At 42.7% G+C, this 18,535-nt stretch overlaps 1 protein-coding gene across 6 annotated transcripts in view; it reads right to left on the reverse strand.

The window, feature by feature from the left end:
- The window catches only part of TEAD1 (TEA domain transcription factor 1), a 505,124-nt gene that overhangs the window by 58,038 nt on the left and 428,551 nt on the right, over nucleotides 1–18,535 (reverse strand). For all 6 annotated transcript variants that reach the window (XM_078680921.1, XM_078680920.1, XM_078680919.1 and 3 more), the window contains one exon: nucleotides 699–872. In XM_078680921.1, the coding sequence (XP_078537047.1) occupies nucleotides 699–872 (174 nt within the window). The remainder of the gene's footprint in view (nucleotides 1–698; nucleotides 873–18,535) is intronic.

Below are 18,535 nucleotides of genomic sequence, written 5' to 3' on the forward strand. Positions count from 1 at the left end.
TATGCTTGGGGGAACACTGTGGTACCGCCAAGCATATTATGAGTTTCCTCTCCTCCAGGATTTACATGACCGTTCCTCCTCCATGTACACCATAGAGGAGAGGAAACGAAGGTGCCTTCTCCGCTTTGTATGCACAGGGGTAGGCACAACATGTGCTCCCCTGTGTGCATGCACAAAAGTTCCTGCACAGCATGGGCTTACGAGGCAATGACGTGCAGGAACCTTGTGAGGTGTTCCCATTGAGGTGCCTGTTTCAAAGGCACTGCAGCCTTTAAAAGAGGCACCACCCAGGAAACGACACTCTGCCTGCCAGACTACAAATAACTTGTAATCTGGCAGGTGGTGTCCAGTCTTGACGGTATGAGCATCAATAAGAAACAAATGAGTGATCACAATGTACCCAAAAATCACTTCCAAAGACCGATGTTTTTCTCAGTTTTCTCAGTTTTTCTCAGTTTTGGTGATCACATTTCAATTAATACTAGGAAAAAATCAATGTAGCAATATATGGTTATATTTATCGAATCTTCATAGAGTTTTCTACATGTTATAAACTATACCAAATATGAAAACACAAACACCAAGACACTATAAAGCTTAGGAAAGTGTGGGCATTTGTTTATATACATTTATATACATTTTCTGAAAACACGTCGTAAAAAGGGCAGCATACAAAATGATACACAGACTACACTTACCCAAAATTTGACAAGGAAAAATGCATTTTGTGGTCCTTTGCCAAAGAGTTCTTTTAAACCGCCTTTCTTCTCAGGAAATTTATCATAAATTTGACGAATATCTACAGATTCAATTAGTGGATCACTGTATGAGTGGCTGGACTGCCCGATGTGCACAAAAAGATGTTTGTTGTACTGCAAGAAAACAAATTGAAATACATATAACCACAGGATTACATTTAATTATTTTGTCTTTACCAAGGTACACTCTGGAGAGATGAAGTCAGGAAATCTGGAGAGTTACTGGCCATATATACTGAAGCATGTTTGTCACTTATAAAAAAACAAAAGCAATATATTGAGACAGTAAGAAAAGGTGCTTTACCTGTGACAAAGGTAATCTACTGTTGGACAGATGTACAATGTCACATGCTGTTATCTATCCTTCATCCTCAGATTAAAATTACCTGTGCACTTTCAAGTTAATCAACCTTTGGTGGTCAACTATGGAGGAAAAGGTAATGGCAGGAAATGACTGTGCTCAGGAGAAATAACACTAATTAAAAGTTCCGATTATAGTACTTAACTAATTTAAAAACTATATATTCCTAAAAAAAAGTTTGTTATATATCTTCAAGCCTGTAAATCATAGCAACCACAAACAATCCAGTGAAAATGAAGGAATACAAACGAATGGCAAACCCACAACACAACTTCAAATTACGAGAACAATGCCATACTATACACTTTTTAAAATAGTTTATAAAAGAAATCCTCCTTGTTTCAAAATAAGTCCAGCAGATGTTTAACGTGGAGACAACCAAACATTTCAAGAGGTAGGGGTAAGAGAGTGGTTTCCCCACTTATTCTTTTTTTTTTAAACTGCACCATACATAGTTTCTCTTCTGTAAAAGTAGAACACGCTGGAACCATGTTTGATTTGGCTTTTGTTTGAGGTTCTGTTATTTCAGAAGAGTTACTTTCATTTAGACCCACAGGATGAGTGTGCCACATAAAAGTCTGGTCTCAAATTTGCATTACAGTTCTTGTTATGCTTGGTGAACAGTTAAACTGAAACTGAAGCATACACTTTGCAAATAACAGTGAAGGGATATATGTCCATGTGTAAATTAGAGGGACTGTTTACTCATGCAGAATAAACTAAGGGGTTGCACAATAAAAGTTAAGTGGCTAGAATACAACAATATATATGGGCCTGATTCACAAAGGTAAACATACACTTTTGTGTAACTTTACAATTGCTTGGTATTCAAAAGCGATTTACAAGTAGCATCTGAAAATACAAAATCTATCCTATTATGTGCAGAGACTCCGCACTTATAAGATACTACTCGTAAATCCCTTTGTGAATAGCCGAAATTTGTAAATTTACCCAAAAAAGCAATTTTACCTTTGTGAATCAGGCCCATAGCTGGTATCACTTTTTCTGTTATGCCCTGCTTGGAAAAAAGAACCAAGCAAAAGTTAGGGAAAAGTGTTTTGTTTTGTCAGAAAATTTGAAACAGTACTCAGATTTTCATTCATCCAAAATTTGCAACATTCAAAAGTGGGAGTAGCGGGACTAGAATTAAAAGGAGAACTGTATGTGGCTGGACTAAACTTTGGATCAAAATGACAAGTATACTTTAAACATTATTTTATGCCTATTGAGTACAGTAAATTCTATATCTACAGTCAGGACGTGAATGTTTCTGAGTCATCTGAGGTAAGTAATAGTTTTAATGATGGTTGCATTTCCAGATGTATTTAGAATAACACTTGGGCACAGAATTGAATGGAGCAAAGATGTTTATTATACAGTTCTAGGTAAGGCATGGTACAATGTTATGAAGAGCTAAGAACATTAGCTCTATTCTGTAGTCTGTTTTCTGAGTTCTATTAAAAGAGCAGGTATTCCAAGGATGACTGTTGGAGGCTGGCTTGCTAAGGGATGGTTACACTAGAGAAGATAAAAGGCATTTTCTAACTTACATTTGTGTGCTGTGTTGTTAGAGTAGGGTGCATGTACTGGCGACGAGGAGAGCCAGCAACTATAACTCTTGGAGGTAGCCTTGAACCCATTTGAAATTCAGATATCCATGAGAGGCAGTTGACGAGGCATTCACTTGATGAATCACAGGAGGTAGTCAAGGCATGACTAAGTCAGACTGCAGTGATTTCTGGATGTAAGCAGGAGTGTCGGACCTGCTCCTTTCTTTTTTGTTTTTTTAAAATTATATTTATTATTTTCCTTGTTGCACACACTTTATACATTATACATTGTTCAGCATTAAAACTTCATGCTTCATAGCTAAATAAGCTCTATTACAAGATATACAAACATTTCATAACGCATTTCCACAGACATTATTTATATTTCTTACTTTACCACCAATAAACATTAAGCCCTTCTTGGGTCTACCTGCGGCCCAAATCCTTCCTTCCACCTACTTATGGGTTGCCATATTATTAATCCTAATGTCCTTCCCCTTTTCCCTTTTCGTGCATAGATATTCTTCTCCATATTATATGCATTCAGCAGATTAGCCAGCCAGGTTTGTAATGCCGGTGGATTCTTGTCAAGCCATGCCCTTGCTAAGGTCAGTCTGTATACTGACATTGCCACAAACAGAAATTCCTGCTGTGTATCGGCTCCTTCCATACCCAGACCTAAGATTATCCGAGCTGGGCTAAGTTTGATTTGTATCCCCAATGATCTGTCTAGAAAACCCTCGATGTCTTTAACTAGCGTATGTAGTTGAGGGCAGGTAGCAAATATGTGAATACTATCAGCTTCGCTAGCATTGCATCGGGGACAGTTTGCACCCATGGTCCCGTCCCATTTAGCTATCTTAGCGGGAGTATGATAAAGTGAATACAGAGTTTTATAATGTTGTGACTGCATGGAGGATGAACACAATATAGTACTGCCTAGGTCCAGTGATTTCTTAAACCACCCTACTTCCACGTTAAGTTTTTCCGCCCATTTATTACCCACTTTTCCTAAGTCATCAGTTTTCCCTTTAACCAAACAGGCATAAAAAGACCTAATGGTGCGGTCCCCCAAAAGTCTGATTTTTTCCAGTATCTCATTCCTACTCGCTTCAACTGATCCCCCTATTTTATTATTCAAAAAACTCCTGACCTGGAGATACTTGAAAAAGCCTCTGTTATCGATTCCATGCTTAGTTCTTAGATCTGCGAACTGTACCATCCCCTCTGCATCAAATAAGTCCCCAATCTGGACGATACCGTTATTTACCCATTCTAACATTACTTCATCTGCAAAGATTGCTTGAGGAAATGATCTGTTTTTATAGAGTCTAATATATCTATTGTATTTCCCCAATTTACTTCTTTTCAAGAAGGCAATCCAGATCTTGACTGCAGCGGAAAGTGTCTTGAACCTGGTTCTTTTAAAGTAACCAAAATCGATACAATTTAAAAAGCAGTTTCCCGCATCTGTCCCTATCACCGTAGCATATACTTTCGTAGACAGGTTATTAACTCTTTGATCCAGATCTGTCCCTCCTATTAACCCTTGCATATATTGTAGGGCAGCTGCCATATAGTATAACCTGAAATCCGGTGCTCCCCACCCCCCCTTTCTCTTGGAAGCGTGATGTATCTATATGCCCTACGCGTCTTCCCATGTGCCCAGATGAATCTGTTGCATATTGCCTCTAGTGTGTTAAACCATATATTATCAAAGAATACAGGGATCGATCTAAAGAAATAAAGTAATTTGGGGAGAATCAACATCTTAATAACGTTGGTGCTGCCCATCAATGATAAGTGTAAGTTGTTCATCCTTATTAGATCTGTTTTTATTCTTGTCATCAGTGGATCCATATTTATCTCTACCACCATATCAAGATCTGCTGATATTGCCACCCCCAAGTACACGGCTGAACGAACTACTCTTGCGTCGTTACATACTGAATATCTATTTTCAACAATCTGTGTCTTTGATTTGTTCAGTTTGTATCCTGAGATTTGACCGAAACATTCTGCCTCTGCTTCAATCTCCCTAATGGCGATGGAGGGGTTAGGTGTTAAAATGGCAACGTCATCCGCATACGCAAGAGTTTTTATTACACAGTCGTTTATATTCATCGGAGCAATCTGTGGATTCTGTTCCAACCTGCGTAGATAGGGATCCAAGTATAGTGCAAACAGGAGGGGGGATGACGGGCAACCCTGCCTAGTCCCTCTACAAATCTTGACTGCTGCCAAAAATCCCCTATTGACCCTAATATTAGCCATTGGGTTGATATACAGGGTCTGTATGGCCTTGATGAAGCCCTCCCCAATTCCGTTCCACCTCATGGCTGACCATAGGTATCCCCAGGAGACCCTATCAAATGCCTTCTCTGCATCTAGAAACAGCGCTGCCATAGGGTCTCCTAGGGTACCTGCTGCATCAAACATGGTAATGACCTGCCTGATGTGCTGTGTTGTTCCTTTTCCTGGGATAAACCCATGCTGGGAGGGACTGACCAAACCCTCAACCACCCCTGCTAATCTTTTAGCTAGTATCTTTGAGTAGACCTTGACGTCGGCGTTCATCAGCGTAATTGGGCGGTACGAGCTTGGTTCGGTTGTAGGTTTACCTTTCTTTGGTATTACGATGATGTTGGCTGCTCTCCAAGACTCAGGGATAGATTCACCCTTTTGTGCCATTGCCATGATATTAAACATGTCCCCTATGATCACTGTTTGGAATATTTTAAAGAATTCCACTGGGATCTGGTCAGGCCCTGCTGCCTTCCCCGAGGGAAGACTGCCAAGAGCAGTGACCAGTTCCTCTAACCGGAATCCAGCATCTAACTCCTCCTTTTCAATTGCGGAGAGCACCGAAGAAGGCGCCTCGCTCAGATATTTTTCTATCTCTTCCGTGCTGGCTGATATATCTGAAGCGTAGAGATCTGTATAGAATTGTTTAAAGACCTCCCTTACCTGTCCTGTCTCTGTTACCATATTTCCTTGAGTATCGGTAATTTCTTTATTATCTGCTGCTGCTATTCTCTGCCTAGTCCGCACAGCTAGAATATGTCCCACCCTTTCACTGAGCTTATATGCCTTCTCCCTGTTAGCCATATAGTTCTCCGCCGTCTTTTGGGCAACTCCTTCCAGGGCATCTGCTCTAAGCGATATTAGCTTATGGATGTTTTGTTCTATCTGGACCTGTTGTTGAATAGCTATTGCTAATTCTTCTACGGCCCTCAATAAATGTTGTCGTATTTCTTCAGTCTTCCGTTTCTCTTTTTTTTGTGCGGACAATACAAAGCTTAACGTTTCCCCTCTAACACCAGCCTTAAAGGCGTCCCACACTATCCCTGGGGGTGCTGTCCCTCTATTTATATCCCAGAAGTCCTTGATCCATTTTGTCATATACACCCGATATCCATTATCTTGTAGCAGCGCCCTTTCAAAAGTCCATTGCACCTCTTTTTTTATGGGAATGCCCTAGTCTTATCGTCAGAACCAATGGGCTATGATCAGATATTATTCGGGGTTGTTTTTCAATTTTTGATTCAGCGATTAGATTATTTGAAATTAGAAAGTAATCGAGTCTGACCAACACCTGGTGAGGAGCGGAGAAGAAAGTGCTACCATCTAAGTTCGGATGCCATTTTACCCACGGATCTTCCAGTGAGTTATGGGTGACCATATCCGATAGTGCCCTAAACATTTTCCTTTTCCTGCCTAGATATTGTGAGCCTGGCTGCAAGAATGAGCTGATTGGGTCATGCAAATTAAAATCGCCGCAACATACAATTGGCTCAGGCCATTGTGCCAATTCCACATCCAGGTACTGAAATACGTCTGGGTCATCCTCTGTGGACCCATAGATTGTAGCTAAGGTAAACGTCTCCCCTTTAAAGGCTATCTCGGTCAGCACCCACCTCCCCCATTGATCTTCTCTTTTCCTCTTTATAATTGTGTCACTGCTCCTGCCCAGTACTGCCACACCTCTAGTTTTGGTCCCTTGATTTGTTTTTGCCATAACTTCGAACCCTAATTGGCCCAACAGGTGTGCGTTGGTACCCTCTATGTGGGTCTCTTGCAGACAAACCAAATCAACGTGCAATGTTCTGAGTAGAGCTGCTACCTTGAACCTCTTTTTTTGGCCATTGAGCCCACATACATTTATCGAGGCTATTCTACATGCCATATAGTTTTAGTACTTTCGACCCTATGCTGATAGTTGTCTGTTTTATCATTACTCTGCTGTATATCTTGTGTTCTTTTCCCTACCCAAACTTGTAATGCCAATAACAAAACACCATTTCCATGTGCAACATTTCTGCCCTTTACCCTCCCTTCCCCTCCCACCCCTACTATCCCCCCTTTCTCACACCCCGTACCCTACCCTCTCTGTGCTCCCCCCACCCACCTCCCCCCTCCCCATTGAGATGCCCTGGGTACAAGTTCCCAGGTGTGGTTGTCAGTTAGGGCAGTACGTGTCAGACGTGCCCCGTGGCCCGGAATCAAAGAGATGTATTCCCTAGATTTCTTTAGTACGTAAATAGAAACCTCTGCCTTACAGTATAAGTAAAGCTTCTACCTTACAATAAAAGTTCTGCTCAATATCTACTTATTTTGCTGACATGTGAGAGTTATGTCCTACATTTTAAGTTGTTGTTGTATATTTATTCATTTGAAAGGCTTTCAAGACTTTTGCTATTTGCCAGCTTTTTGGTTAGTATTCCCCCCGATTTCGTTCAGATAAGATTCTGCTTGCACTTCACTGGTAAAGGTTTTAGTTGTGCCTTTATAGGTTATTTTTAATCTTGCTGGGTTTTGAAGAAATATCTTTGCACCCTTTTGTTCAAATGGAATAATCAGCTGCCTCATCCTCCACCGGCGTTCTACAGTCGCGTGAGCAAAATCTGGGCGTACGAAAAAGGAAAAGTCGTTGAATTCCTTCTTCCTTGAGGGCCTCGCAATGTCATAAATGGCTTCTCTTACCCTAAAATTTCCTATGTTGACCAGCATAGCTCTAGGGTACTGTGCTGGCTTCTGGCTACGTTTTGGGAGTGCCAGGGGGAAGCGATGTGCCCGTTGAAGTTCAGTGTTCATATCCCAGCTTTCAAGCTCCAGAAAGGCTGTCTTTACCAGGTTGATCATATACCCCCTGGGGTCATCTCCCTCGACTCCTTCAGGAATACCTAGGAAACGAAGGTTATTCCTCCTGCTCCTGTTCTCTAAGTCTTCAACTTTTTGCATCAAATCCCTGATAACTCCTTCATGTTCCGCCCCTTGCTTCTGGAGTTTACTGAAGTCAGTCTCTAAGTTTTCGGTGCAAGACTCTACAGAGGCCATTCTGTTCGAAATTTCTGAACATGTTTGGTCTACTTTTTCAACGACTCCTCGCAGTTCCTGGATAGCAGCATGATTCCTGTTACTATCGTTCTTAACGTCTCTATGAAAGTGCTTGATTGAATTTAGAACTTCGCTTAAAGAGGGCTCCCTCATATTTTGCATACCACAACCCTCTTCATTTGGCAATATACTGCTTTTCTGTGGCTCTTGCCAATGTTGGCTGTGTGATTGTTGTTCTCTTGATTCCCTTGAACGGCTGCTCCTATGTATGCCATGTTTGCCATGCTCCGTGTTGCCTCCGGGATCCGTAGTTTCTTCGCCGGTTGATTGACGGTGCCTTCTATGTCTTGTTCTTCTTTTCCCCCATTCCTCTTTTTTTTCCCCTCCTTTAGGGATAGTATCTTGGGTAAATGCCTGTGGCGCACCCAAGACTGTGATGTTCGAAGCCTCCAAGATTGTTGTCGATAATTTGTATGTTGCACTCCTCTCTCCAACCTCGGCACCCTCTCCTTCCTCTTCTTTCTCTTCCTCCTCATTTGAGCTGCTTGTTGCACTAGAGATAGACACTCCAGTCTCGTAAATATCTGAGCCAGAATCTCCACTTGATATTTCAGATTCTAGAGGCAGCTCATTTTTTGGGGAGGATGACTGTGCTTCCGATGGGAGACGTTTGGTTCTCGGGTTTTGATTTAGTGGTGGGGGTGATGATTCTCCCCTTATAGGGATACTTAAGTTTACGCAAGACTTTTCAGTTACTTTTTCTTTCATTAGTTCAGTACCAACTCCCGCATTTTTTGGAGCATTGTTTGTATTGGAAATAGAACCCATACTGTGCCTTCGTGCTTCCTGAAGGTCTTTCTGGTGTTCATACTGATTCCTTTTGTCTTCTGGAATCGCCAGGTCGTAATATTGTTTTTTAGTTATTTTCTCTTGATTTTCTTTAGGGATTGGACTAAATATATTTGATATCCTCGGCTGGGAATCTGGCTGCTGCCCAGTGCCCTTAGCAGATGCTTTCAAGTTCTTTATCGTCTGCAATCTCCTTGCTTTCTTTTCCAACAGGTTCTCACTGTCTTTATCCAGCTCATCATCATCATACCCCTTGTTTTTTTCCTGGGGTTTACTTTTCCCTTTCCCTTTCTCCTTTACCTTTTCGGATTCTTTTTCCACCTTTTGTTCCAAAATTTTGTCCGTTTTTTTCCCATTAGTTTTGTTTGATTCCTTGCCCGACGGCCTTTCAGTACTACTCCGGTCGCTTTTTTCCCCACTCAGATTGCACTCTTTGGCTTTAATTGCTCTCGTTTCTGGCCTTCGATTAGGTCCCTTTGTCACCTTAGGGGGTTTAATTGTGGCTTGTTCCTCTATAGCACCCCCTGTAATTTCTTGTCCGTTTTGAGTATCCGGATGTCCATGAAATTTCTCTTGGACCTGATCTAGGTCTTTATCCCGGTCTTTATCCTGTTCCATATCTGCTGCGGAATTGTGTAGGTGGTCAACTGTTTTTCTAGTCGCACCCGGCATAGTGGGCATTCCAGGTGGCCCCTCTACTCCTGTTCCTGTTGCCATTTTATTTGGGTCCATCTCTGAGGGTCGAAGATGAGCCAGCTGCAGATGTATATGTAGATGTATACCTACTCTGACGTATATTTTCAGACCCCACCGTTTCGCCTTCTTAGTTGCAGGGAAGAAAGTTTTGACGCTTGATTTTAATTTAGTAGTGCAGGCAGTGCAGGCATTGCTATCAAAGCAGGCTGTACTAAGTTCGAGCTTTTTAATAGTTCTGAGGGGTTTGAGATCTTTGAGGATATTGTAGGCTGCTCTGCTCTTTGTGATTGTTGAATCGATAGCCAGGCTGCTTCGCCCCCAAACGCCCCTCTGCTCCCCTCTACTGCCAACTCTCTCTAGGTGGACGCTGTTGAGATTCTGAGGGATCGTCTCCGTTGTTGCAGCCCTTTGCTCAGCAATTATCGGTGCATATGCAGTCCCCTCCAGCGTGGCCCCCCCTCCTTTTTTTTTTTTTTATTCCCAACAGTTCGCGTCTATCTCTGTTATCTCCGATTTTTTCTTTTTATAAAGTTTTATGGCAGTATTCTGGCACCTAATAACTGTAAATGATAGTCAACACACTGGCAGTTAACATCTCCTGCTATCTCTTTGTTCTTGTCCGTACTTTTGGCAATCAGTAACAGCATGCAATAGCGTTAATGTCAAACAGTCTTGCTATCCTCATTATCAAGCGCCCAGTACCTGCTGAAAGACTTCCTCATCCTCTGCCAGCGTTTCTGTCGTTCGTCTACTTGCCCTGCGTGGCAGTTAGCAGATCGCTTGGACAGCTGCCAGGAGTGCCGTCATCACCAGGGGCCAGAGGGCTAGGAAAGAAGGCAGAAAACAGAGAGCCACGGAATCGCGTTACCACTGTTTAACTTTTTCACTGAGCTTCACTGAGCTCAACCGATGGGCTTGAAGGACTTGAGGGAGCGGCAAACGCGGCAGACGCCGATTCCACGTTAGTCTCCGAAGCACAGATTAGAGCACAGATTACAGTGTTTCTAAGCTAGTAACAGCTGATAGCCGCTGATGACAGCCGCTGCCACAGAGGCCACAGAGACAATTTACCGCTAAAGAGACTTTGACATACTGCCGCAGTAATCCACAGTTTGTAGCGTCAGGCAAGCGGCAGACGATACAAAGCTCCCGCCACTCAAAGCCTCCAGGCTGCAGGGTACGAGATGCTCCATCGCTCCTATCGCTCATGTAGGATTCCCCTCTCTCTCCCTTCCGTAATTATGCAAGCAGGGGACGGAGGACAGGGAGCAGGGGGCAGGGAGCAATCGCTCCGGATAATAGTTTAGCGACCATTCTTCCCCAACGATTCGCAGAGATTTCTCCTCACACACACTCTGAGCACGCCAAGTCCGGGCTCACGGAGCGTCCTCTGACCAGTCCGCTCACACTGAAGCCATCTTGTCTCTGACCTGCTCCTTTCTTTAATTGAATAATATTGTGGCACAATCACAGGGGCGAGTACAGCTTCCCAGCATGAGCACAGAATCCCGAAGCGCGTAGTTCTCTTACAAGAGCACTGTGTGGATTTGCGCAGACTGTAATGTACATCACATATGTGGGCACCATCTTGAATTGGGCTCACATTGCACAGTCGGTGATGAGCACACCATATTAAACACTGTTATAGGTTTTTATGTGTACGCCTTACGAACTGTGATGCAGTCAATCAGTTACGCGCTCACTAAAATCATCTATTTTTTCGATTTTAGCGATCATAAGCAACTTTTATGTGGAGCATATCACCTTTACTTGTCAATATTAGAATGATGCACACTGGTATTGACTATTAGTTTAGATATCTATTGTTATCTAAATTTAGCTTCCATAGGAGCATGTCACTTGAGCATGTCAATAACAGTGATATACACACCTGGAGTAATTGTTAGCATGTCTGAGAGACTGTTAGTGTTGCTGAGCATATCACCGGAACATGTCAATAACGGCGATATGCACACCAGGAGTGATTGTAAGTGCATTATTTTTTAGCATACTTAATACTACTGTGTGTTTCATTTTAATTGGTGTTGTGCAACATATTTAGAAAATAACTTGAATAAGTGGCTATGTGTAATCGCAAACGTCTATTGGTTCACCTCTGTCATTTTTATCGCAACCAGTTCCGAAACCTGTGAAATCGGAGGATTGGATAGGGAAGGTAGAGAACTACATTGAAGCACTGGATGGAAATGACTTTAGTTCAGCTAGAAAGTGCTACTTTTCAACACGTTGGGAAAGGGGGGTCAACATGTATTCAAAAGCTTATCGGCAGTAACCAAACTCAGTAGTGATCATTTACAGATGTATATAAAGAGGCAAAGAAACAACCTGAGATTAGATTAGCTAGGGAAGTGAATATAATTATGCCCAGATATTAGTTTTACGCTCATCCTCAAAATGCAAATGAGCTGGTTGCAGAGTTTGCCTCTAGGCTAAGGGAGCTATTAGTTAAATGCAAATTTGGAGTAATGACAGAGGAATTAATTAGTGACCAATTTATTGTTCAATGTAAGAGTAAAAAATGAAAGAACGTTTGTGGGCAGCAAAGAATTCTTCACATGAAGATTCTATTGAAATTGCTTAAGGGGTGGAGCAATCAGAACTGTGCATGAAAGAGATGGAGAGAATAGATGCTAGCAACACTGAGGTTTATATGTCTGTAAAGAGGAGTCTGATATTGGTGCGGTATTTAAATCTGGTAACAGTGCAGGAAAGAGCAAGCAGTGTACAACGTCATGTTATCGGTGTGGGAGCAATCATCACTACAGCTGACAACCGTAAATGCATAGATATCAATAAAGAGTGCAGGAGATAAGGCTGCAGAGGCCACTTTGCTATAGTTTGTAGACAGGTAAACAAGATTGGCGACAGTGGATGATGAGTGCCACGCAGATGTACATGATGACAGTATTCTTAGTGTGCCGACAAGGAGCAAAAAAGGGAAAGGAGTTAAGGTCTGACATTTGTGATCCTTTGAGAAACTGTGGAGCTCATGGTTGACTTGGGCTCAATATATACTATTATTTTCAAAGGCTTGTTTGCAGGACGTTGGCCTGATACTGTTCTCTTGCCTAACAGCATTAATCCAGGGTGGTATCAAGGGGAATCCATCATTCTTCATTCTGCTGGAGTATATACAATGCAATATGAAGTTTGATATGAGAGAGCTAAGGGGAAAGATGTATGTAGCAGAGGATGGTCCACCTATGTTGGGTTGGATGGCCTTAACCGCATGCGCGCTAGCGGTTTTCCCGCTGCGCGCTGCGTTTTCGAAATAACCGCGTTACATGACGAGCTCAGCTCGTCATCAGCGTAGGGCACGTTACGCTCATGACGAGCTGAGCTCGTCATCCGCCCCAAAGGGGTTAATATAGTCATCAATCCTAGACACAGTTGGGTATGACCTTAACATAGTCATCAATCCTAGACCATCTTATAGTGTTAAAACCCATTCAACACAAAGTGAGGAGAATACCTTTAGTCACCCGTGCTGCTGTGAAAGAAATGTTGGAGGAAATAACCATAACCAAAACCGTGAAGTATAGAGGGTGCAATTGAAAAACTGTAATGGTGGTTGTTGGTAATTAAAAGAGGAGCCAATAGAGATGTTATACAATTGATTCTGCAGAGACAACTATATGGTTTGTTGATGGCTCTCTCTTATTAATAGCTAATGACGTGGCAAGGGATTCTGGGGACAAGCTGTTAATTCCAGGTGCTCGAGTAGTATTTCCTCTGGTATATTGCCAGTTATTTCCCACAATAAGGGTGCTTAGTTCCCTTAAAAAGATAAAAAGCCACAGCTTGGCTTCTAAAGAGGTTCGCAGTAACAAGCATTACTGTGGATCCAAAGCTTATTATTAGGTGTTACCCAATGAGGGCAACACCTTGTAAACACAGTAGACCCGATATGATTAATTCCGGGTCCGTCCGGCTGGTGGAAGTAGCAGTAAAACGTAATTGAACCTTACTGGTTAGTCTAGTGGGTGAGTTTCTGCTTCCATACAAAGGGACATTAGGCAAGGAGCTGGATATGTCTTAGCCAGCCAAGGAACTACTCACCCAGTGGCAGGGTGCTATTAATGGCAACCATCTGATGGCTCAACAAACCATATAGTTGTCTCTGAATAATCAATTGTATTTCATCTCTATTGGATTCTCCTTTAATTACAAATAACCACCATTACAGTTTTTCAATTGCACATTATATACTTCACGGGTTTGGTTATGGTTATTTCACTGGCGTAACAATTCACTTCCAATTGCAAATGTATATATTGTAAATACACAGACAGTAAAAAACTTTTTTATGCCTTCTTTTGTATGAAGAAAATTGTTTTTTTAATTTTTTTTTATTGAAGTTCATGGTGCATAAAAGACATAACAGTTAATTAATCACATGCGAGGCATAAAAAACATCTATACAAATATATAATCACTCAAATTAAAACATCTAAAAGCACATTTCATGATGTGGGAATAAAATGCAATTGATATTCCAATAAATATGACAATACAGTACATATACAATTAGATTCTGTCCTCCAGCCACTTCTTGACCGGGGCCCAAAGGCGTCTTCCCATCTCTCGTTTTTCAGCACCTTTAAGATCATAGAGACAAGACTCAATATTATATATACCTAAGAATCTAGAGAGCCACATCTGATAAGAGGGGGCTGTAACCTCCTTCCAACCGGCCGAGACCAAAGCGGCTTCGTCCTCTGTCAAAACCAATTTAGAATCAGAACCAAATAGCATCAGTGTTGGGGGTAGATCGGTCTTATGACCTAGCAGCCCCTCCCAAAATTTCATAACAGCGTCCAGAACTGGGCCCAGCCGATCACAGGTGACAAACAAATGTAATAAATCTGCTTGCCCCATATTAAATCTCGGGCAGCAATCGTCATTCCTGACACCCCAGGCAAATAATTTAGCCGGTGTGTGATACAGATTAAAAACTGTTTTAAAATGCTGAGCCCTTAAATTAGAAGCCCGAAAAAGCTTTTTATTTAAACACAGTGCGAGGTCCAGGTCGACGTCCGGGTTTCCCAATTTGATTGCCCAGTCGCTTTCCACTTTTCCTACATCGTCTTGTATCCTCGAGACCAGAAGGTTATAAACCACTTTAATCTTCCTACAGCCTCTTCCCAAGACCTCAACCACAGGGAAATCTACCAGGGGCTTCAGTTTAGGCCCATAAGCCAATAAAATGCGGGAAATTTGACCATAGATGAGCCACTGATTTACAGGAAGGCCATACCTCCTTTGCATGTCCTCAAACCTGATTATCTTGTCTCCTACCATTAGGTCTCCTATAGTCTTAACCCCCAAATCCTTCCATACTTGTAGATTCCTGTTCTTTCTTAACTGAGGAAAAAGACTCGAATTTTCCAGAAGAAGAGAGGGGTTGATTTTAGGGACATGAAAGAGTTTTGAAATTGCTTTCCAGACCTGCCATGCCCGAGCAAGATCTTAAATCGTGCCTTCTTATAGAACCTATATTCCAATTCCGTCAGCAAAAGACCGGTTGCTTTCCCCCCCAACAGCAATTTGAAAATTAGAGGGGGGCCCTGACTGTCTGGATTAATACTTTCTCCCCCCGAGCCAGTGTCACTATGGAACAGAATAGACATCTGGATCAGGAGACAGGACCAATGGTACAATCTTAAATTGGGAAGTGCCATCCCGCCCCTTTCCCTCGGTAAGGACATAAGGCTCGTCGATCGTCTAACCTTGCCATACTGCCATATGAACCTAATGAACACAGACTCGAGATGTTTCAAAATTTTCTCATCAATGAATAGGGGTATAGCTCTGAACAAATACAACACTCTGGGAAACATCAGCATTTTTAACGCATTAACCCTCCCCACCAGAGAAAGATGGAGAACATCTATCCTTTTCAATTCAGCCTCTATAGATTTAATTAGGGGGGGGTAATTCTCTTCCACTATCCTACCCACTGAAGCATTGATCTTTACCCCTAAATACACAGCAGAATCCACATATCTTGAGTCGGATTTCAATATATTCTTAGAACAAATGATCTGAGTTTTAGATTCGTTCAAAAGGTATCCAGAGCCTTGACCAAAAACCTTGGCCATCTGTACCAACACCGGAAGTGAGTATGAAGAAAATTGTTATGCCAAAATAAATACTCTCACTTCGACTGAAGTGAGAACAAAAAACACTTTTTATCCAGTGGGCCAAAAAAGCTTCAAACTGTTTAGGAATGTTTATGCTTTATTAAGCTAAGGCTCTATTCTAGATCTGTTTGTTTTGCTTCAGTCGAGCAGGATACATTAATTGCTGCTGTAACCAATCAATTTATTTAAACATTAGTTTCTTGTGAACTCTGCTTAATTTGGATTACAAGCATGGCACAAAACATCTAGAGAATTTCAGTTCAGTCCTTACTTGTAACCACTACAGGTTAATCATGGTTAACAGATTCTGAAAAAAAGAGTCAATCTCTTGTTTTCTGCAGGATTCACATAAATTGAATCTTCACTTAATTTGTATATGACCAAAGACAAAGCGTGCAAAATAGAAGTATTTAGAAATATGATTGACATCCCACTGCAAAGGGGCATGGATTATGGATGTAGACTAGATCCAGAATTTGTTACCACTGAAAGCAATAGAAGACTTTTCTAAAAAAAGATTAGACCAAGGCTTTAAGGGTATTAAAGCAGAACAAAATATATGATGCGTTTTAAAATGACAGGTGCAGTTCAATAGTCTATAAAACAGAAAAACGTTTGAATAATATTTCACAAGATTTTTATGCATGTGATTCAAAATCTTTCCAATTGACATGGGTCAGGCACGTGTTTATGAATACAATCACAACATACTACCCAAATATTGCTTATGAGTGACCGGGCCCTTTTTAGGTTGTGCCTACTAGAATGTGCACGCACTGTCTGCTGCATGACATATTGGTGCTTAACAAGAACATAGAGGGGCTTAGAGCACGCCTATTGCTTACCATTGATTTGCTTTTCTTATTGCTCTCATTTTCCGAGTTCTTACTCATGCCCCAGATTGTCAGTTCTGTTTGCCTTCCCATAGAGCATTTCTTCATTATCATCTCTTTGGCTGGCATCTCAGGTTCCACTGCTTGCTTTTCTAACACTACCTTTTTCTTTTGTGTTGAGTGCTTCTTGAGAATACATGTATTTTGTACTGTCTCTCACATGTACTTCTCTCTCGCTGAACATCATGTTGCTCTCTGTCACCCATGTGCTTGTACCTGCCTTCTCCTACTGCACTTTTCTGTTTGCATCTTGTGGTATCTCCCTCCTCTGTTTCCCCCCCGGCGGCTACGCGTGTGATGGTTGCTGCTCGCGGTGACATCACTTGGAATGTCACCGCGACCAGCGTTCCAAGGCGAGCGCCGGGGGCACTCTGGAGGCGACAGCTGCGAGGAAGGCTGTGGCTGAGGTCACAGGAGTTCGTACTTCAAATAAATCTTACAGTTCATTCACCACCCTTTGTTTCGTGCTTCTTTGGTGAATGCCACACTGGCGACGAGGGTCAAGAGCCTGTGACCTCAACACGCCAAGAAGAATACGGCCGCAGGAAGGAAAAGGAACAGCAGCAGCTGACTGGAAAAAAACACAGCCGGCCGATCGTGAAGGAAATGAGTCACGGTGTAACTGTCTAAAAAACGAAGGAGTGACAGATGAAAGGAGCAGCCCGGAAAGAGGACGCGTCGTCTACACGGAGGAAAGCGGAGGAATCGTAGGTGCCTGGGGAAAGACGTGAATATTCACTAAACGACTGTCATCCCGGAGGTGAGGTACAGCTGTCTGAAGCCCCAGCGCGCAGGTCCCATACCTCCTGCTCACACGATGTGTGGCGGACTTTGACCTAGACTAGCATAAGGTCAGGAAACCCTCCAGTTCACGTCAGTCCCTACCAAGTGCCAATTATAGCACAACCGGAGCTGCGGATCTAGCGAGAACCAGGCGCATAGTGTACAACCCTGCATTCGAGACTTTCACCGCGCGCACCCCCTACCTTCAACGGGGCAGTTCAGTGCCTCATCGCCACGGGGGTGTGGGTAGCCTGGCCTTCCGTGATTGCATCCTCCCCGCCCGGTCAGCGGTGTGATACTTCAGGCGTCCTGATAAGAGGAGTTTGTTCGCACAAGGGCAGCGCTGTGTTGTGTATTGTTGGCAAAGGGGTGTTTGAAGCCTGGCCTCGAGTGGTGAATTCTCTCTGTTTCACTGCCAGAGCCCCTGCGTTAGTGGTGCGTGGTTTTCAGCACGCAGGTGTGAAGAGCACTCACGGAGCAGCGCAAGTAGTGAACATTGAAAGTATAATCCTGTCGTTTTGGATGGTGAAGCAACGCGTTTCTGGGCTGTTGTCTGACAGGAACTTGCCAGGGCTGCAGAGAAGTTTGAGGCGTATTGGCTGTTCAAAGGAATATGAGTAGTATATCCAGGGGCCCCTGAGAGCACGACGTGGAAGGTGCAAGGGGCCTACGAGCGCAGCGGAGTAGCGTTTCTCTGCCAGACTAACCCATCCTTGTGCCTGAGTGACTGTGGGTCCTATTGTCAGAACGGCGTGGAAAGTGAAAAACCATTTTGTGAACGCACTTTTGGGAGCACTGCAGTGAGACCATTTTGGTTGGAGTACTGCCCTGACATTCTTCACCAAGCATCCTTATCTTGTGACTTTGAGAGCAATGTATTGAAATGTATTGAAATTTTGGAGGGGCAGGTTTTATCTTTCTTCGTGTACATTTTGGCGAGTGGAAGGTGTGCAAGGGTGGTTGGACCTCTGTTTTTTTTTTCAAGTGTCTCCACTGGTGGTTTTATTCCTCCTCCCTCTAGTCACATTGAGTCAGCTCAGATTTCTGGTTCTCACAGAACGCAGTTTGTTACTCGAAGGGTAGGTGCCTACCTGAAGGTTAGAGTTTCTTTCTGCCCACTGTGTACTAAACATGCAAAATGTGA

This window comes from Lissotriton helveticus, chromosome 3_1 (genome assembly GCF_964261635.1).
Source record: "Lissotriton helveticus chromosome 3_1, aLisHel1.1, whole genome shotgun sequence".
NCBI lineage: Eukaryota > Metazoa > Chordata > Amphibia > Caudata > Salamandridae > Lissotriton > Lissotriton helveticus.